The sequence below is a fragment of the Mobula birostris genome, chromosome 5 (genome assembly GCF_030028105.1).
Source record: "Mobula birostris isolate sMobBir1 chromosome 5, sMobBir1.hap1, whole genome shotgun sequence".
Lineage (NCBI taxonomy): Eukaryota > Metazoa > Chordata > Chondrichthyes > Myliobatiformes > Myliobatidae > Mobula > Mobula birostris.
Window position 1 is genome coordinate 13,248,748 of NC_092374.1, and position 22,238 is coordinate 13,270,985.

General features: G+C 42.5%; 1 protein-coding gene across 5 annotated transcripts in view; it reads right to left on the bottom strand.

Moving 5' to 3' along the window:
* Window positions 1-22,238, bottom strand: part of nek1 (NIMA-related kinase 1) — a 148,880-nt gene that overhangs the window by 63,673 nt on the left and 62,969 nt on the right. For all 5 annotated transcript variants that reach the window (XM_072257636.1, XM_072257633.1, XM_072257634.1 and 2 more), the window contains 5 exons: window positions 21,690-21,773; window positions 18,933-19,010; window positions 11,410-11,505; window positions 8,804-8,959; window positions 8,177-8,242 (listed from right to left, as the gene is read on the bottom strand). In XM_072257636.1, coding sequence (XP_072113737.1) covers window positions 8,177-8,242; window positions 8,804-8,959; window positions 11,410-11,505; window positions 18,933-19,010; window positions 21,690-21,773 — 480 coding nt within the window. The remainder of the gene's footprint in view (window positions 1-8,176; window positions 8,243-8,803; window positions 8,960-11,409; window positions 11,506-18,932; window positions 19,011-21,689; window positions 21,774-22,238) is intronic.

A 22,238-nucleotide genomic window follows, 5' to 3' on the forward strand; every position in this document is an offset into this window, starting at 1 on the left:
GGTCCCATACATACTTTCCCACCGTCACACTTGATAGGTCCTATTCTTTCACGTCTTCTCCTCTCGCTCTTCACATACTTGTAGAATGCCTTGGGGTTTTCCTTCATCCTGCCCACCAAGGCCTTCTCATGGCCCCTTCTGGCTCTCCTAATTTCCTTCTTAAGCTCCTTCCTATTAGCCTTATAATCTTCTAGATCTCTAACATTACCTAGCTCTCTGAACCTTTTGTAAGCTTTTCTTTTCTTCTTGACTAGATTTATTACAGCCTTTGTACACCACGGTTCCTGTACCCTACCATAACTTCCCTGTCTCATTGGAACGTAACTATGCAGAACTCCACACAAATATCCCCTGAACATTTGCCACACTTCTTCCGTACTTTTCCCTGAGAACATCTGTTTCCAATTTGAGCTTCCAATTGCACTCACTTCTTTGCCCCTCACACACTTCAATATCTGGCACGCTGCTACTGTCTTCCACAGTGAAACCTGATGCAAAATACTTATTTAGTTCATCTGCTACCCCTTTAGCCCCCATTATTTCTCCAGCCTCATTTTCTAGGAATCCAACAATCGCTCATCTCTCAATCCAATCATGTCTCCTTATTTTTTGATATTGTTTGCTAGCTTGCTTTTGTATTTCATCTTTTTCTTCCTAACAATTCTTTTACTTGCTCTCAGTAGGGTTTTAAAAGCTTCCCAATCCTCCGTCTTCCCACAAATTTTTGCTTCGCTATATTCGTCTCTCTTGCTTTTACATTAGTTTTGACTTCCCTTGTCAGCCACGGTTGTAGTATTTTGCCATTTGAGTATTTCTTTGTTTTGGAATCCTGCAACTTCCTCCAGAAACTCATGTCATTGCTGCTCTGCTGTCATTCCAGCCAGCATCTCCTAATTTACTTTGGCCAACTCCTCTCTCATACCACTGTAATTTCCTTTACTCCACTGAAATACTGCTAGGTCAGACTTTACTTTCTCTCTATCAAATTTCAAGTTGAACTCAATCATATTGTGATCACTGCCTCCTAAGGGTTAGCTCCCTAATCGTGTCCAGTTCTCCCATTCCAGTATAGCTGATCCCCCAGTAGGTAGAACAACAAATTGCTCTAAAAGGCCATCTCGCAGAGATTCAGCACACTAACTCTCTTGAGATCCATTTTCAACCTGATTTTTCTAATCGACAATAAACGAGGACTGAGTGTCCTCAGCCATGATGAACTGACAGAGCGAACTCAGTCGGCCTAAAGGCCAAATTCTGCTCCAATATCTTATGGTCTTATATACATCTGTCCTGATACAGGCCTCAACCAGAAACATCCACAATCCCTTCCCCTCCCTGGCAGATGCCTCGACCCGATGACTTCGTCCAACAAATTGTTTGTTGTTGTAGATACAAAGTCGAATAGGTATACCTGGAAGTAATATGTTCAAGAAAGAGTTGTGGTACATGAGTGATTTCTACTGTGTCACAGAGAACAAGCAGCAGCTGTGAAAGGAGAGACTGAACAACCAAAAGGACCAAATCACTAACCACAGCCACCAGTTACTCTTTCCCACACTGCACCCAGAACATGTGGATCCTGGATCAGTCTCTAGGGACACCTGAGGACCCACCAACATACAATCTCTTAGCAGAACATCATTCTCGACACAGTGGTCATACTACTAAACTTTATTAATATTTAGCTTCACAACTCAAGCACTATTTTGTCTGCCTGTTCAGAAGAGGTAACAGATTGGGTAGCTAAATGAGAAGGGACTTCTCATGTTGCACATTGTCTATCCATTACCTGCAGAACATGAGGGGCTGTGCTGTGTACATCCAGGCACTGGCAAAATGCTGAAACTCTAAGAAAATCCTACCAAGACATTTAGAAAATGATGGAATTAAACAAAATTACCATTGTCTTATGAAAGGTGATAAACGGGCTCAACAAGTTTAATAGCATTCTTAGAGGATAAAACAATAATTTGACAAAGATTAGATTTCCAGAAGATATTAAGTAAGGTGGCACATAAATGGATACCGAATAAGATGAGAGTTGGAGGAGTTAGGCATAATATAGCAGCAGGAAGTGAGGACTGCCTGAAATAAAAAAGGGAAACAAAATGGCCAATTTTAAGCTTGACAAAATGGGAAAAAAAATTGTATTAAAGGTGTGCACTACTGAGATCAGTGCAAGGGCCTCAACTATTTGTATTTACAGTATTAAACTAAATGAAGAGCCCATGTACCTTGAAGCCAAATTTACTGTTAATACACAGATAAGCAGAAAAGCCTGTGATGAACCCCTAGGTTTATCTTGCTGTGGACTGTCATTTTAAGAGAGAGTGCCTGAGTGACGTCAGCCGCCGGCTTTCTCGGCTCCTGTTTGAGAGAGAGACAGAGAGAGACAGAGCTTATGGGACCCTGCAGCTTGTTTTGATTTAAGCAAGGACACTCACCTACACACAGTCAATCGCAGTTGGAGTCGGATAATGGAAGGAGGCCAGTGACAAAGGGGTCACTGGTTGGAACTCTCGAGTGCCCATAAGGGTGGGTGGAGTATCGATCCAGCACAATCGATAAGTGGCTATCACTTCGTGAGATTGGAACAACCTTGTGGAATCTACCTATGTGTTAACCCTTGCCTGGGTGGTAGTTCCCTTTGAAGACGGTACCCCTGTGATAATTTGTAAGTGGATTTGGAACGACGACGGGTAAAATTTACAGCAATTGTTATCCTGCTTACCACCATGGAACCTGTGGAATACGACATAAAGGCCTCCTCTCGACATTCACCTTGGATTACAAATATCTCTCTCACATCATTTAATCCGTGGACGAACTGAACTTTCATACCTTACCATCTCAAGATTTTAAGCCCGGTGCTGCCCCCCGCCCCCCCCACCAAGCTCAATTGTTTGGGAGTTATATTTACACATATGTATACTCATAACACTGTTAACTTTTGATTATTCTTGTTTAAGTTGCTATATTAAGTAGACACCAATAAAGATAGTGGTTTTAACATCAAAAGCAGACTCCAGGCATGGTCCATTGCTACTGGTTCCCTTAAACCTTTACAGGTTCGTAACAAGCCAGATGTGGGGAGCATCAAGAGTCAAGCAAAAATGTGTTGGAAGTTGAGTAGGTAAATGGATGGAAGCTAAACATAGTGCAGTTTTTCAACCTTTGACAGGAAGAACAGGTTTAAACTAGGGGAGACTGCAGATTTCTGCTGGTAAGGAACTTTTATATGCTTGTACTTGAAACATAGGATTAGCATGCAGGAACAGCATGTAATTAGTACAGTGGTGAATTTTGGCCTTTTTTGCCTTGAATTGAGTTGAAAAGTAGGATTGAGTTGAAAAGTAGTGAAGTCACCTGGAGGACTATGTGTGGGTTGTATTGTTTATACACCTGCGTTGCAGGCAATTCAGAGAACGCTTAATAAGCTGATTGCTGAGGTGAAAGTGCTGTAATGAGGAATAATTGATCAGCTTGGACCTATAAACATTTGACTAATATTGTTAAATCCATGACGACTTTTCCCAATTCTATTTTCCATTTCTCTAATAATGAATTCCAGCAGCTCTGTTATTGACAGTATGCTGTTAAATGTAGTAAGCCAGTCTATGACAGAATAAATACTTTAAAACGTCAGTGTACATTTACTCTATAAATACCCATAAGTTTAAAACCAAAAATCCAGTATTCATCCTCCTAAATCTACATCTGCATATCAGCCCACAACTTGTGTTTTCTCTGAAGCCCCTTATTTACCTTCGAGAAAATCTTTCAATCATAAAGCATTAAATACCATTATTAAAGATGGCACCAGTAACTTCGCGCGTGCTCTCCCGAGCAAACTGCCCTCTCCACTATCCTATACCCGAGAAATCCTTCTAAACCTCCAATTTAGCAAGATCAAGATCAACAACACCCTGGCAAAGCTACTGACCCAGCTGGAGACCACCGCGCCAGAACTGCTTCTTAAACTCCGGACCTCACCTGGACCCGACCACGTTCCAGGACACCTGCGGTCTGCTACTGTGCCAGAGTGCTTGGAGACACGGCCCATTCTGACCAGCACCACTCTGGAGCAGATGACCACACAGAAGTGACGGCGGAGAACTCAAGGTGCCCCAGACACTTCCTCAGAGCGACCACCATAAAGCCCCGTTGGTGGCCATCCACAGCTGCCGGAAGTGAGGCCTCCACTGCCGACCTTGGAAATCGAGCCCGAGGATTGACTGGAGTGGAAGCCTCTGCAACCGTGACTCGGCTTAAGGACTTGTTTCAGCCAGGAGCTCAGCCATCTGGGATTTAGTGTCGGCTTCGGGGTCCGACCCAATCGACAGATGGGCCCCCGGCAGCTGGAAGTGGCAGCTGGGCCTCCCCCGTTACTCAGCCCGACCTGGAGTGCACGACGACGCAACCCGCCAATCGATTCCCGCGGGACGCGTCCACCTAGCTCAAAGAGCTGACAACAACACACTGCATCAATGGAGACCTGGAAAGATGCACTACTTACCGAGGAAGCGTGGGAAAAGAGCTGGGCTGCTGGTCAGATTGAAGCTGAGGGGCTTTAGGGTCCCTATGCCCACCATCTGACTAGCTAATGTGCAAGCCACAGAGAACAAGGTGGATGATCTTAAAGGGAGACTCACCTACTGCAGGGAGATGCAGAACTGCTGTGTATTCTGTTTCACCGAGACCTGGCTCTCCCCTGCCACCCCCGACTGTGCCATCTGACCAGAGGGATTTTCGATCCATCAGATGGATCACACGGCGTCTTCGGGCAAGACGAGGGGAGATGGTGTCCGCCTACTGATCAGCACTGGGTGTTGCTCAGACACAGTGGCACTGACAAGCTCCTGCAGCCCGGACCTGGAACACCTGTCAGTGAAGTGTCGTCCTACTACCTGCCACGGGAATTCACCTCGGTCATACCGACAGTGGTCTACATTCCCCACCAGGCGGACGTGGAGTGTGCTCTGAACATACTGTATGCCAACATCAGTGAACTTGAGACCAGGTATCCGGAGGCTTTGCTCATTACAGCCGGGGACTTTAACCAGGCCAATCTCAGAAAGGCGCTGCCAAAGTTATACCAGTATGTCTCCTGCCCCACTGGAGGCCCGAATATACTTGACCACTGCTACACAGCAGTCAAAGATGCCTACCGTTCCGTCCCACGACCTCACGTCAGAAAATCGGACCATCAGGCCGTACTCCTCCTTCCGGCTTACAAACAGGAACTGAAGTGGGAGGTCACGGTGTCAAAAGTAGTGTCGCGTTGGACGGAGGAAATGGATGAGGTCCTCCGTGACTGCTTTGAATTGGTGGACTGGTTAGTATTCAAGGACTTGGCAGCTAACCTCGATGAGTATGCCTCAGCTGTCATGGACCGGACTTTATTTGGAAATGCACGGAGGACTGTGTGTCTCGCAAGACAATCCGGGTATTCCCTAACCGGAAACCTTGGATGAATTATGAGGTCTGGAGGCTAGAGCTGCAGCTTTTAGATCTGGGGATACCAGTCGCTACCGGAATCCAGGCGTGGCCTCCGGAAAGCCATTAAGGGCACCAAGAGGCAATATCGAGTCAAGTTGGAAGCCCAGGCTAACCAAAGGGATGCCAGTAGACTATGGCAGGGTCTAAATGAGACCACTGGGCGCAAAGAAAAGGCTGGGAATATCAATAACTGTGGCACTTCTCCTCCTGACGAACTTAACGTATTCTACGCAAGATTCGAACAGAAGAAGAGCATCCCGCTCCCTCCGGATGAACCAGACCTGGTGGCATCGAGATTCATCGTCACCGAGGAGGACGTTAGAAGGGCCTTCCTGAAGATAAATCCAAGGCAAGCGACGGGCCCAGATGGCGTCCCAGGACGGGTTCTCTGGGCCTGTGCAAGCGAGCTAGCTGGTGTGTTTGCTGACATCTTCAACTGCTCCTTGCTTCAGTCTAGGATCCCCTCGTGTTTTAAGAAGGCAACGATAATCCCAGTGCCGAAGAAGAGCAAGGTGGCATGGCTGAATGACTATCGACCTGTGGCTCTGACATCAATTGCTATGAAGTGCTTCGAGCGATTGGTTATGGCACACATCAACCTCAGCCTACCGGTCAACCTCGACGCTTAGCAATTTGCCTACCGGAGCAACAGGTCAACGGCAAATGCCATCTCTCTGGCCATACATTCCTCCTTAGGACACCTGGAGGACAAAGACGCATACGTAAGGTTCCTTTTCATTGACTACAGCTCTGCCTTTAATACCATCATTCCAAATAAACTGATTCCTAAGCTCCGGAACCTGGGCCTTAGCACTCAGATCTGCAGCTGGATCTTCAACTTCCTCACAGACAGGACCCAAGCTGTAAAAATAGGGAACAAGCTCTCCTCTACAATCACTCTGAGAACCGGTGCCCCACAAGGCTGTGTACTCACCCCCTGCTGTACTCACTATACACCCATGATCGTGTAGCCAAGTTTCCATCAAACTCAATATATAAGTTTGCTGATGACACAACAATTGTAGGCCGTATCTCGGGTAATGATGAGTTTGAGTACAGAGAGGAAATTAAGAACCTGGTGGCATGGTGCGAAGACAATAACCTATCCCTCAAAGTCAGCAAGATGAAGGAATTGGTTGTTGACTTCAGAAGGAGTAGCGGACCGCACGACCCCATTTACATCGGTGGTGCGCAAGTGGAACAGGTCAAAAGCTTTAAGTTTCCCGGGGTCAATATAACAAATGACCTGACTTGGTCCAACCAAGCAGAGTTCACTGCCAAGAAGGCCCACCAGCACCTTTACTTTCTGAGAAAACTAAAAGAAATTTGGCCTGTCCCCTAAAACCCTCACTACTTTTTATAGATGCACCATAGAAAGCGTTCTTCTCGGGTGAATCACAACCTGGTATGGAAGTTGTCCTGTCTAAGACCGAAAGAAACTGCAGAAGATCATGAACATGGCGCAGTACATCACACAAACCAATCTTCCGTCCGTGGACTCACCTTACACTGCACGCTGTCGGAGCAGTGCTGCCAGGATAATCAAGGACACGAACCACCCAGCCAACACACTTCTCATCCCTCTTCCCTCCGGGATAAGGTCCAGGAGCTTGAAGACTCGTACGGCCAGATTTGGGAACAGCTTCTTTCCAACTGTGATAAGACTGCTGAACGGTTCCTGACCCGGATCTGGGCCGTGCCCTCCAAATATCCGGACCTGCCTCTCCGTTTTTTTGCACTACCTTACTTCCCATTTTTCTATTTTCTATTTATGATTTATAATTTAAGTTTTTAATATTTGCTAATTTTAACTATTTTGAATATTTTAAATATTTAATATTTGTAATCCATGGAGTGTGAAGCGCAAAATCAAATATCGCTGTGATGATTGTACGTTCTAGTACCAACTGTTTGGCGACAATAAAGTAAGTATTAAGTTGGCTCTTTGAGAACCTTTTCCAGGAGGCTTTAATTTTCATTTCTCCAATTTTGCACCACTTCATAAGCTAACCCAACAAGGTCACCTCATTAAAAGAAGGATGTGGAAACTTTAGAGAGGTTGCAGAGGGAATTTACCAGGACACTGCCTGGACTAGAGAGCATGTCCTCTAAGAATAGGTTGAGCAAGATAGGACTTTTCTCTGGAGTGAAGGAGGATGAGAGATGACTTGACAGAGGCATAGATAGAGTGGACAGTCAGCAACATCCGCATCCCCAAGCCCCCGGGTTGGAAATGGCTGATACAACAGGCCATGATTTTTGGGTCTTTGGAGGAAAGTATGGGTGGTGGGAGTTATATCAGAGGTATATTTTTTTCACAGACACAGAAAGAGGTAGAGACACACGGGCAGAGGTAAATATATTAGAGACAATTAAGAGACTCTCAGTTGGGCACATGAATGATAGAAATATAGAGGGCTATGGGTGAGGCAAGGGTTAGATTAGAGTAGTTTAAAAGATCAGTGTAACATCATGAGCCAAAGAGCCTGTACTGTGCTGGAATATTCTATAAAAGGAGTCACTAAAATGTGAAGAACCAAGCATAAACACATTTTTGTCCCAAGAAAGTATAACCCAACATAAAAGTACAAACCCACAAGTAAATTCGAGTGATCAATGATATAACTCTTATTTCAAATAAAACCTTTGCATTGCAGTTGAGAATTAGAACACTCACCTGAATAGTGGTAGAACTAGACCTCTTAATTTCCTCTGAGATTTCCTTAGCTGTTGTGTCTTTTTCCTGACACCAGAAAGTAAAAGCAATGGAATTATTCTTATGAATTCTACTTACTTTGTTAATTTTTGGCATTAAAGGAAAGGTATAGTTTTTGTTACACATCCATCATTTTCTTTGCAAAAAATCCAACTGGGGAAAGGGAAAGACAATTGTGTAAAACTGGTGGAAGACTTCATTGAGATAGTGGTCCTATTAAGAAGCCTTTTCCATTTTCAGATATTGCCACAGCTGTTGTGTGCTTATGACAAGAATCTGCTGAAGTTTCTGCTCAATTTCTTAATGTGCTTGAACATCTTTATAAACACTGACAAGCAGAGAATTAAGTTTGCCCTTCTCAACTCCCAGGGTATTAAATCCTGATATTTACACAAGTTTTGGCTGCTTGGACAAAGTACTGAAAGCAGATCGCCTCACTTTGAACACACTCTCCTTCCATAGCAATTTGCTTTCCATTAACATTGCCTGCTTCACATAGGAGTGCAATCCTTAGCATGTAGAAGTCACATTCATGAAGCGGAGCTGAATTCGTTTTCAAGATTTTTAAAGAACTTCAAAAGCACTTACAATGCCCACATCTTTCAATGCAGCAGTCATCGAAATAGCTGGCGTGCTGGATTTTGCTGGTGATTGAGGTTTGGAAGATGGGCCTGATCCTTGCCTTACTTGGGAAGAGGATGAAGATGCAGCTGTTAATGGCTGCTTAAATCCTTTCGCTGCAAGCTGGGGAGAATTTTTGAGTTTGTTATCTTAACATAGAATCAAACAGTTTGTATGACAGGTGGCTCTTCAGCCACTCCTGATACAGCGTTTTGACCTGAAATGCAGACAGTTCCTTTCCTCCCACGTATGCCAACTGAGTTCCTCCAGAATGGAACATAGAACACTACAGCACAGTAAAGGCCCTTCAGCCCATTTAGTTGTGCTGACCTTTTAACCCGTTCCAAGATTAATCTAACCCTTCCCTCCACACAATCCTCCATCTTTCTTTCAATGAATTGCTTGTTGCTCCAGTTTCTAACATCAATAGCCTGCTTTTTGTCTATTCTGGCTTTCAGTGACCACAAGCCTTTTCCTCTTTCTCTATAAGCTCTGCAAATTTTTGTCCTTTAAATACACAATTTTACTTTAGTCTCCACCCCCCCACCGCCAATACCACTTCAGAGTATATTCCAAACAGTGTAACATTTAACTTGAAAGTTTCAAGTTTGCAGCAATTTTAATGTATATACAATTTAATTAAATTTTCAAACCGATCAACTGATCCAAATAACTTTTCTCCTCGTTCCACCTTCTTATTGCATTCTCTGTTAGCAAATTACCAGCAAGGATTCTTCTAAAGTATTACAATTTTATACATACTCTCTAAAATGCCATTTATATTTCATGGGTGACCCATGGTAGCATAGCAGTTAACATAATGCTATTGCAGTGCCAGCAACCCAGGTTCAATTCCAGCATTGTCTAGGAGTTTGTACAGTCTCCCCGTGACCACTATGATTTCCTCTTGCATTCCAAAATGACGTACGGTTAGTAAGTTAATTGGTCACATGGGTGCAACTGGACAGCGTGGACTTGTTGGGCTGGAAGAACCTGTAACAGCACTGTATATTTAAGTAAATATTATGTAGGATAATTTAAAATTCAATCATGAGCAAACAAAGGTGATGCAAACCCTAGTTCAACAGTTGCAAACTAACTAGTCTCACTTTCCATTGTTTTATCTCTCTCTCCCTATTGCTTAAACCCATGTTCCCCTTTCCAAACTACCTTCCACCTTTGAAAAGTCAAAACGAACTGCAGATACTGGAAATCAGATACTGGCCATCAAACTTTACAACTCCTCCCTTGGAGGGTCAGACACCCTGAGCCAATAGGCTGGTCCTGGACTTATTTCCTGACATAATTTACATATTACTATTTAACTATTTATGGTTTTATTACTATTTATTATTTATGGTGCAACTGTAACGAAAACCAATTTCCCCCGGGATCAATAAAGTATGACTATATCTAGATTTCAAACAGAAAATGCTGGAAATACTCAGCAGGTCAGGGAGTATCTGTGGGAAGAGAAATTGTGTGTGCACTTGTGTATGCTAGATAAACACACACGCACGGGAGGGGGGGTCAGGAGGTGGACAGAAGAGAATATCTCTGATACGGTGTTACTGGCATCCAAGGGGATAAACTGTAAATGAGATTATCCAGTCAATGAGTGAATGGGGAAAAGTTAAAAATAACAATTTAAAAAAAAAATGGACACACACTTCCACAATTCACCAGCTATAAAATCATGCAAAATGTTGCTGCTGATGGGCACACCTCAACAGGAAAATCTATCTCTACATTACTGCTACAAGTTTCCTAGGACTCAGTGAATCCAAGGGGATCCGCATCTGTGCCTTCAAATCCATCCATCATACCCTTCTTATAGAACATGTTAGTGACCTACTTTTCCAGCATGCGTTCCAATCTCTTAAATTTTACTACCTAACCCTCATTGTCATCCAAGTTTTATTTTTTCAACTCAACTAATCCTCACAACTTTGTGGCCTCTCTAGGGTAGTACTGTTTTATGTTCTTGGTTTCATGCCAAGCTCAAGGCTCGACCCTTGTTCACTGTCAGTTATTATTGCATAGGGAAAATCGAACAAATGCACCAACAGCACTATTATTATTTTGTCTTATTGGGAGACACCTAGTCCAACAAGTCTGCGCTGCCCCATTACACTCATGTGACCAATTAACCTACTAACCACACATTTTTGGAATGTGGAAGGCAACCAGTACATCCGGAGTCAACCCACACAGTTAAGGAAAACACACACAAACTCCTTACAGACAGCAGTAGGAAATGAACCCAGTTTGCTCGCACTGCAATAACATTACACTAATCACTGTCAACCATGCCGCTCTAAGCCATTATTATGCCACTAGCGTTTTAACAATTAATTTCTAAAGAGCAAACTATTGTGTTGTTTGTAATTAAAAAATACAAAATGAATATGGAGTTCATTGTCAGATTGTCATATGCACAGGTACATGCGTGCACAGGAACAATGAAAATCCTGCTTGCAGTGGCACCACAGGTACACAGCAACAAAGTTTTCCATTAGATTGTCTGTTTACTAAGGGGAAATTTATTTAACAATGAAGTAGGACATTCTTACATGCTCTTCCCAGGCCTTCCTTTCTCTTTCATAGGCTTCTCGTCTCTTTTTCTCAAGCTGTTCTTTAAGTACTGCAGCTCGTGTGTTGGCTTGAGCCTGTAAAAAGGTTAGTAAAGTACAATTTTCTGATTAAGATTAATTTCCACAAGTTCTTTTACTTTGTCAAGTAATATAGTTAGTGGAATTGTGACTCCCAAAACTTCACTAAGACATGGTTGCAAACTGAAACCCAAGTTAAAGAAATACTACATGGGTTTTGAACAGTTACTATCTAATAGAGAGATAGTCAGTACTGTTAACAACTTCACTTGCACGTTCAAGGGTTCTTTTCAGTACTACTTTCTGCATTGTTCAAACAATCATGGGAATCAAATACACATACACACTAAATCCAACTCAGATTTTGAATCTCAAGGAAAACAAAGCAACACACAATCACAATAAAATTATGACAGTCTTGAAATCAGCTGTAGTGCAAGGGAAATAGTTTTGTCTTTTAAAGCCTTTATTTACTGACAAAACCCAGCATGCCAAATATTAATTATAATTCCACATTGAGAAACAAATAATGTTTGGAAGATCATCAACTGTGAAAGATGTACTTTGGTCTGCACAATTTTTCTTGGTTGTCCAGTGCAACAATAGTTGCAGGGGAATGCTCCAGAAAGGACACATTCTGGAGTGCAGGAGTACATAGAACATAGAATAGTACAGCACAGTACAGGCCTTCAGCCCACAATGTTGTGCCAATCCTCAAACCCTGCCTCCCATATAACCCCCCACCTTAAATTCCTCCATATACCTGTCTAGTAGTCTCTTAAAATTCACTAGTGTATCTGCTTCCACCACTGACTCAGGCAGTGCATTCCACGCACCAACCACTCTCTGAGTAAAAAACCTTCCTCTAATATCCCCCTTGAACTTCCCACCCCTTACCTTAAAGCCATGTCCTCTTGTATTGAGCAGTGGTGCCCTGGGGAAGAGGCGCTGGCTATCCATTCTATCTATTCCTCTTAATATCTTGTATACCTCTATCATGTCTCCTCTCATCCTCCTCCTCTCCAAACAGTAAAGCCCTAGCTCCCTTAATCCCTGATCATAATCCATACTCTTTAAACCAGGCAGCATTCTGGTAAATCTCCTCTGTACCCTTTCCAATGCTTCCACATCCTTCCTATAGTGAGGCGACCAGAACTGGACACAGTACTCCAAGTGTGGCCTAACCAGAGTTTTATAGAGCTGCATCATTACATCGTGACTCTTAAACTCTATACCTCGACTTATGAAAGCTAACACCCCATAAGCTTTCTTAACTACCCTATCCACCTGTGAGGCAACTTTCAGGGTTCTGTGGACATGTACCCCGAGATTCCTCTGCTCCTCCACACTTCCAAGTGCCCTGCCATTTACTTTGTACTCTGCCTTGGAGTTTGCCCTTCCAAAGTGTACCACCTCACACTTCCCCGGGTTGAACTCCATCTGCCACTTCTCAGCCCACTTCTGCATCCTATCAATGCCTCTCTGCAATCTTCGACAATCCTCTACACTATCTACAACACCACCAACCGCTGTGTCGTCTGCAAACTTGCCAACCCACCCTTCTACCCCCACGTCCAGGTTGTTAATAAAAATCACGAAAAGTAGAGGTCCCAGAACAGATCCTTGTGGGACACCACTAGTCACAATCCTCCAATCTGAATGTACTCCCTCCACAACCACCCTCTGCCTTCTGTAGGCAAGCCAATTCTGAATCCACCTGGCCAAACTTCCCTGGATCCCATGCCTTCTAACTTTCTGAATAAGCCTACCGTGTGGAACCTTGTCAAATGCCTTACTAAGATCCATATAGATCACATCCACTGCACTACCCTCATCTACATGCCTGGTCACCTCCTCAAAGAACTCTATCAGGCTAGTTAGACACAATCTGCCCTTCACAAAGCCATGCTGACTGTCCCTGATCAGACCATGGTTCTCTAAATGCCTATAGATCCTATCTCTAAGAATCTTTTCCAACAGCTTTCCCACCACAGACGTAAGGCTCACTGGTCTATAATTACCCGGACTATCTCTACTACCTTTTTTGAACAAGGGAATAACATTCGCCTCCCTCCAATCCTCTGGTACCATTCCCGTGGACAACGAGGACATAAAGATCCTAGCCAGAGGCTCAGCAATCTCTTCCCTCGCCTCGTGGAGCAGCCTGGGGAATATCCCGTCAGGCCCCGGGGACTTATCTGTCCTAATGTATTGTAACAACTCCAACACCTCCTCTCCCTTAATATCAACATGCTCCAGAACATCAACCTCACTCATATTGTCCTCACCATCATCAAGTTCCCTCTCATTGGTGAATACCGAAGAGAAGTATTCATTGAGGACCTCGCTCGCTTCCACAGCCTCCAGGCACATCTTCCCACCTTTATCTCTAATCGGTCCTACCTTCACTCCTGTCATCCTTTTTTTCTTCACATAATTGAAGAATGCCTTGGGGTTTTCCTGTACCCTACTCGCCAAGGCCTTCTCATGCCCCCTTCTTGCTCTTCTCAGCCCCTTCTTAAGCTCCTTTCTTGCTTCCTTATATTCCTCAATAGACCCATCTGATCCTTGCTTCCTAAACCTCATGTATGCTGCCTTCTTCCTCTTGACTAGATTTTCCACCTCACTTGTCACCCATGGTTCCTTCACCCTATCATTCTTTATCTTCCTCACCGGGACAAATTTATCCCTTACATCCCACAAGAGATCTCTAAACATCGACCACATGTCCATAGTACATTTCCCTGCAAAAACATCATCCCAATTCACACCCGCAAGTTCTAGCCTTATAGCCTCATAATTTGCCCTTCCCCAATAAAAAATTTTCCCTGTCCTCTCTGATTCTATCCTTTTCCATGATAATGCTAAAGGCCAGGGAGTGGTAGTCACCGTCCCCCAGATGCTCACCCACTGAGAGATCTGTGACCTGACCCGGTTCATTATCTAGTACTAGATCTAGTACATGCTGAGGAATGCAGCACAGCTTGGTGCAGTCCATACAAAAACTTTGTAGGGGCCAACTGCAATCTGAGGTCCTTCCACCACTGGACACTGAGGACAGGATCCTGTGCACAGCCTCTCAAACACTTGATAAGTATACTGGTTAGTGAGTAGCATTGGCACTTTATAAATAGAGAATGCATTGGTTTACTGGCACAGTCATTACATTGATTGAATGACACCGTGAAAGCAAAGAAAAGTACTGATTGCATGATATTCATAATATAAACAGAAAATAAAGTTTACTCTGAAACAAAATAATAATTTCACAATCACTCCCAAAGCTTTCAGAACATCTTCAAGCTTTTGTTTTAAATAATTGACATTTATTGCTTTTGCCTCTTCCCTAGTTTTGTCCAATAGCATAACCTCCTCACAGTCATGGCTTTGACTGATACTGGATTTGTGGGCACCTCTGCCTGCCTCATCCACTGGAGAGGCAGTAGCGTAATGGTTAGCGTGACACTATTACAGCTCAGGGTGTTAGATTTTGGAGTTCAATCCTGGTGTTGTTCTATAAGGAGTCTGTATGTCCTCTTCATGGAATGCACGGGTTTGCTCTGGGTGATCCAGCTTCTTCATACAGTCCAAAGATGTACAAGTTTGTAATAGGTTAATTGATCATTGTAAATTGTCTTGGTTTAGGTGAGGGTTAAATTGGCATTGTCGGGGGTTGCTGGGTGGCGTGGCTCAAAGGGCCAGAAGGGCCTATTCTGCACTGTATCTCTATATAAATAAATAAATACATAATAAAACCCAGAACCCACAGTTTGACATTTCCTTAATTTACGTCTCACTTCATTTCCCATTTTATGGTATAGCCTGATTGTTTGTGAGGCAATGAAATCTCACCTAACACATGAACTCTGTTCTCTTTGGGCTAATTTGCACTCCCAATAAATCAGTCAAGCACAGCATTTTTATGAAAACATCTGGTTAAGATAGTTTTGTGCATGAGCTTTGCTGAATCAAGGTCCCTGAATTTCCAGATAAGCAGCCCTAAATTTCAGCTGTGCCTCACAATACCCAAAGCTAGAATTCCTTCTGCAAATTTCTCTACATTTTTAGTCTCCTTTAATATAGCTCCTTGTACATACTTCTTTGGCCCAAGCCTTTGGCCTTCTGCAATAGAAGCTATGTAGCTGTTTAATTATATTTTCTGACTCTGGTTCAAATTTTTTGAAATTATGTTCTGAAATGCCTTGACACATTTAACAAATTGCTGCTTCATACAAGTACATTGTTTTCCTATACATTCTGTGTGATGATTTCAAAATATTTTCTTTTCAGCAAATCTTCCTAGATCACTCTTACTTTGAGCACAACTTCTGTTAACTAAAACTTGATGAAGACAAAGCGACTTCACAGGCTAAAATCCTGTCACAACCTTTGAACAGTTTTCAACCACATGCAAGAATCTTTTAAAAGGCATTTGACATTTATTTATTACCTTACAATTTGTAAGCATTCCAACATCTTTGCGAGTATTACACAGCAGTCCTATCTGACAATGAACAATTTTAAATGTGCATGAGGCTAGGATGGCAAGTTTTAAAGGGCAAAGAAAAATCTTTAAATGTAAGCTGTGTAAAAGATATGTAATCACCTTTAAGTGACAGAGATAGCTTGTTCCTATTAAAGAATTTTCCAACTATTTCACAATCCTTTGCTAACCTACAAAGAGATCTCTTGCTATAAGGAGATAAACATTAAACAGCAGCTCTTGAGCACCATCTAATGACAGGCAGGAAATCTACATTTACAAAAGCATGAAAGTTGTGCGGCCACCTTTCTAACAATAAAATGATCAAGGGATTAAAGATTTTAAAAAACTAAGTGAAAACTAAGATGTAATGAGGGCAAAAAAGATTAGTGCCAATAGGTAGAAAGGTTGATATGAAAATATGGGCCAAAGGGCATGTTTCTGTGCAATAAACTATTAACTTTAACCAATATCATTTGGGGAACAGACCCTTCAGTCCACAATGTCTGCCCCAACCATGGTACCAACCCAAGCTAATTGTATCTGATACAGGGTTTTGAGCTGAAATGACTGCATTTCCTTCCTCTACACCCCTACCCCGTTTAGGTGCTGTTCAACCCTCCAGATCATTTGTTGCTCCAAATTCCAGCATCTGCAGTCTCTCGTTTCTTCAAATCATATCTGATAATCTGTGTCTTGGGTGAGGTGGAAAGATGGTCAGGAGTCACATGGCCCCTTGCTCTCAAAATAGAAGAAATGATCTTTAAAATTTAGCCAGAAAGGCAGATGACTTAACAACATGAATTACCAAAAGGCAAGTGGCAGAATTAAAATAGACTTCGAAGAGTAATCAAACAGAGTAAGATAACAGGAAATTTTTGTAACGCTGTGTAATTATGACAAAGAAATTAGTATAAGTAGCAAATATCTGAGAAGTGAGAATAAAGACAAAGAAACCAAGAAAACACGCCTAAAACATGTCAGAAGCCACTGCCAGAGTATCGTTCTAGTCATAACATTGCAAGAAAGATTTACAATAACATTGCCTGGAGAACATTTTGTTTTGTGGACATTTCGGTTAGTCTGACATTACTTTCTTTGACATAAAGGTGAAAATTTAATCAAGGTATTTTAAACTATGAAAAGGCAAGATGGAAAGCCAATTTTCCTAAGCAGAGAGCTCAGAGTCAAACCATTCAAACCACAGGGTGGTTTCAGTACCTAGGAAACTGATCTCCTGGCATTTTGACCACAACTGCTTCTGGAATTTACAGAGAACGGTGTGAAAAACAAAAAAAAACATCCAGTGAGCGGCAGTTCCATGGGCAAAAACGTCTTGTTAGTGAAAGAGGTCAGAGGAGAATGGCCAGACTGGTTTAAGCTGATGGAAGGCAACAGCAAGTCAAATAACCATGCATCACAACAGCGGTGTGCAGGAGGAATTATTTAATAATAATACTACTGATATATGTACCTTAATAAATCTACTTTGACTTGGTGCCAATTGAATGGTCAACATGCAAAAGGTTTGATTTACACCTACTGAAAAATGGTATCAATATTGATGTGTTCTTGATCGTCAGCATGGACGTGGTTGGTCAAAAGTCTTGCTTTGCTGCTGCTTGACTGACAGTACAAATATTGAACCTTCATGACCAAGTCAGACAGTAAGCATTCAGCATTGAGTAATTAATTCTCTGTTCAGATTTCTGAATGGCCCACGAGCACAAGGTCGTTATTCCTTTTCTTTGCACCATTTATTTTGTAATATATAATAATTTTATGTCTTTGTACAAAAAAGTGCTGCTTATAATTTAAATTCCTAATTTAAATGATTGTATGTTGGTTATGGGCGGATATTTCAACTGTTGTTTAAATCCTTTGATGATTGGACATGGATCTATCTAAGTACTTCCGAATAAATCGGCTACCCTTATTTATCTCTTTTATGACTGACTCTGGAATCTCAGAAATCTGGAGATTCTTGCATCCAAATGAAAAAGAGTTCTCATTTTTTTCACGTGTATATCATCACTATTCAAGAATTGATTATTTTCTTATCGATTCTCGATTAATTCCACTTGTTACTGGTTGCAAGTATGATTCCATTGCTGTTTCTGATCATGCGCCGTTGAAACTATCTATTAAGTCAAGGGATACATCTACTAGTTCTAGACAATGGCGATTTAATACCACTTTGCTTCAAGATTCAGATGTTGTCAGGTTTATTGAGGAACAGATTAATTTTTTCTTCACAACGAATTATACAGAGGATATTTCCAGTGGGACACTATGGGATACTTTTAAAGCAGATATTCATGACAAATTATTTCATATGCTGCTGGATTAAAAAAGCGAACTAACAATGAAATACTTAAACTGGTTGACAAGATTAAAGAAATTGACATGAAATATTCTATAGCCTCTAATGAGAGAGGGAGTTCGGCACAGACTAGAAGGGCCGAGATGGCCTGTTTCAGTGCTGTAATTGTTATATGGTTATAATCAATAAATTTCATGACATACAAATCAGTGCTAATGAACCTGATTCTGAATAACATGCAAACAGCTTCACACAACCCAAGACGAAGCAGCCACCTTGACTGGCACCATCTCAGAACCTGAAATATTCACTCCCTTAACTAGCAGATATCACAGCAACATTTTCCACTTTTAGCAAGATGGATTGCATTTTCCAAACTATCTCTACCACAAAGTCTAAAGCAGCCAGCATAAGCAACATATCACTAAACAGACATTACAATTGTATGGCTCCTTCATCAACATGGGATCAAAATTCTGAAGTTACTTAACTAAATATCTTTCGCAGTTCAAGGTGCCAACTCACCAACACCTTCTCACGAATAACGAAGGTAATAAATGCTCACTTTAAAATGCAGGCTCACTTTCCGTGAGTGAAATTTTTAAAAAACACAGGATTGGTAAAAGGCTATCCACAAAAAAATTGTAACTGGAGAAATAAGAGTCTGTCAAAACTTACTTTTAATGCTTCAATTTTCTTGCGTTTGAATTCGGCTTCGTCATTGGATTCCTGTCCATCAGACCCATCACTGTCACACTATGAATGAGCAAGTTCACAACTGTATAACAGATTTCAAAATATTGAAGATTTTTCTCTACTTAGAGCACATTTACTGATATGGAACATTTTCCCCCATTCCTGCTAGTTGTGCAAATGATCTATAATTATAAACACTTCCTCAGTATGCTCTTGTCAGCTTAATGGAAGAAACAATTTTGATATATGCAGCACAAGACTCTAGCATGGGACACTGGCACCAATGCCTGAATCGTGTGTGACCAGTGTTCAGGCAAATTGCATAAAAAGTAATATAGAAAGGGCTTTAGACTCCATAGGAGATGGATGGCTGCAAGAACGGGATGTTTATGAAATAAAAAAAACATGAGAACAATGGCATTAGATAGTGAGGGGGAAATTGTCAAAAGTGAAACCAGCTGGAATAAAAAGTGTAAAGAGAAGTTTGACACCAAGTAATTCCACATTAGTATAAACAAGTTTACTTGAATGCACGTGGTATCTTCAATAAGACAAATAAGTTGACAATACAGATAGCAATGTACAGGTATGATCTAATAGCTATTACCAAGACATGGTGGCAGGGTAACTAGGATTGGGTGTTCAATATTCCAGGTTATACACTTTGATAAAGGAAAACAAGATGATAAGCAACAGAGATAAAGTGGACTGCCAGAGACTTTTTTCCCCAGGGTGGAAATGATCAATATGGGGGGTATAATTTCAAGGTGTTTGAAAAAAATTATGGGGGGGGGGGAGAGATGATGCCAGAGGTATTTCTTTTTTTTGTAAAATAGATACACACAAAGTGACATGGAACACACTGCCGGGATGATGGCAGAGGCATACACATTAGAGATTTAAGAGACTCTTAGGTTGGCACATGGAAGAAAGAAGAATAGAGGGATATGTGGAAAGGAAGGGTCAGATAGAGCTTAAAGTTAAAGAGCCAGCACAACACCATGGGCCAAATGGTCTGTACTGTAGTGTACTTTATGCTCTGTCCATTTTCGAGAAGAATAGTCCAAAAGGGAATGGAAGCAACATACATAAAAATTGCTGGTGAATGCAGCAGGCCAGGCAGCATCTATAGGAAGAGGTACAGTCGATGTTTCAGGCCGAGACCCTTTGTCAGGACTAACTCAAAGAAGAACTAGTAGGAGATTTGAAAGTGGGAGGGAAAGGGGGAGATCTGAAATGATAGAAGAAAACAGGAGGGGGAGGGATGGAGCTAAGAGCCAGAAAGGTGATTGGCAAAAGGGATATGAGAGGATCATGGGACGGGAGGCCTAGGGACAAAGAAAGGGGGAGGGGGCAAGCCCGGAGGATGGGCAAGGAGTATAGTGAGAGGGACAGAGGGAGAAAAAGGAGAGAGAGAAAAAATATATAATTAATAAATAAATAAATAACAGATGGGGTACCAAGGGGGGCATTAACGGAAGTTTGAGAAGTCAATGTTCATGCCATCAGCTTGGAGGCTACCCAGACGGAATAAAAGGTGTTGTTCCTCCAACCTGAGTGTGGCTTCATCTTGACAGTAGAGGAGGCTGTGGATAGACTTATCAGAATGGGAATGGGATGTGGAATTAAATGTGTGGCCACTGGGAGATCCTGCTTTCTCTGGCGGACAGAGCGTAGGTGTTTAGCGAAACGGTCTCCCAGCCTGTGTCAGGTCTCGCCAATATATAGAAGGCCGCACTGGGAGCACCGGACGCAGTATATCACCCCAGCCGACTCACAGGTGAAGTGTCACCTCACCTGGAAGGACTGTCTTGGGCCCTGAATGGTGGTGAGGGAGGAAGTGTAAGGGAATGTGTAGCACTTGTTCCGCTTACAAGGATAAGTGCTGGGAGGGAGATCGGTGGGAAGGGATGGGGGGGAACGAATGGACAAGGGAGTCGCGTAGGGAGTGATCCCTGCGGAAAACAGGGGGGGGGGGGGAAGATGTGCTTAGTGGTGGGATCCCGTTGGAGGTGGTGGAAGTTATGGAGAATTGTATGTTGGACCCGGAGGCTGGTGGGGTGGTAGGTGAGGACAAGGGAGGATGGGGTGAAAGCAGATGTGTGTGAAATGGGGGAGATGCGTTTGAGAGCAGAATTGATGTTGGAGGAAGGGAAGCCCCTTTCTTTAAAAAAGGGCATCTCCTTCGTCCTGGAATGAAAAGCTTCATCCTGAGAGCAGATGCGGCGGAGACGGAGGAATTGTGAGAAGGGGATGGCATTTCTGCAAGAGACAGGGTGAGAAGAGGAATAGTCCAGGTAGCTGTGAGCAAAAGGGAATGGAGATGGGCTGCCTTGCAAATCAAGGAAAGTATCAGAGCCATCTTGAATCATGACATATGGGCAGTGGAAAGTGATACAGAATGGGTTGAAATCATGAAGAGCCGGGGAAATAACACATGAGTAGGCCCTCTAAACTTGAACCCTCGATGGGACACAGCATAAGTGGGCAAAAATCTAAGGCATATTTAAGGGAACTGCAGTTTCAATCTGCATGCTTATGGGGAACCAGCACAGAGGAGGAATTGAAGCCAGCATAATCAATTATGATCATACTGACTGGCTGGGCAGGGCCGAGAAGCCTGTCCTGCTCCTCTTTTCTTGCACTCGAATTCAAGTTTTCCTTTACAATAAACAGCAACTTCTGGGTGACACAACACTACAGAGGCTATAAACTGGAGAATTTGAACCTTTGGCTTACCTTTTCTCCTCGAAGTTTTGCTTTAATTTCCTGCCGTTCATTGAAGTTCTGCAGCCTTATTTGCCGGAGCCTCACTAAGTACTCCTAATGAAATGAATACATATTACACCAGGTGAAGTGACCAGGTCTTTGTGAACAGGTTACTCTGCATCTTGATTGCTTAAGATGACAATTGAAATACAAAAGAAAGACTTCCTCCATAATTGGAAATATGCAAGATTGGGTTTAATGTTAAGTTTCTACTGAGAACCACAAAAGTATTTCCTTTGCTGTCACTTCTTGTATTGCTTTTGTATGTTCCATCACTCTGCTGTACACTTGGGTTCACCATATCGTCCACACTCTTTGAAGTAAATAAATGGCGAGTAGTTGTACTCTTCACTCAGTACCAACAAGTAGCAACCATTCTTCAAATAGGTATCAAAAATGTTTTACTGCCCCCTTCCCCTACCTTGCCAAGTGAAGGGATTGTATTTCCGATTATCAGGGGGTTACAATTTACCAAGCAGAAGCTCCATCATGTAATAGATTCTGCATCATGCAACAGCA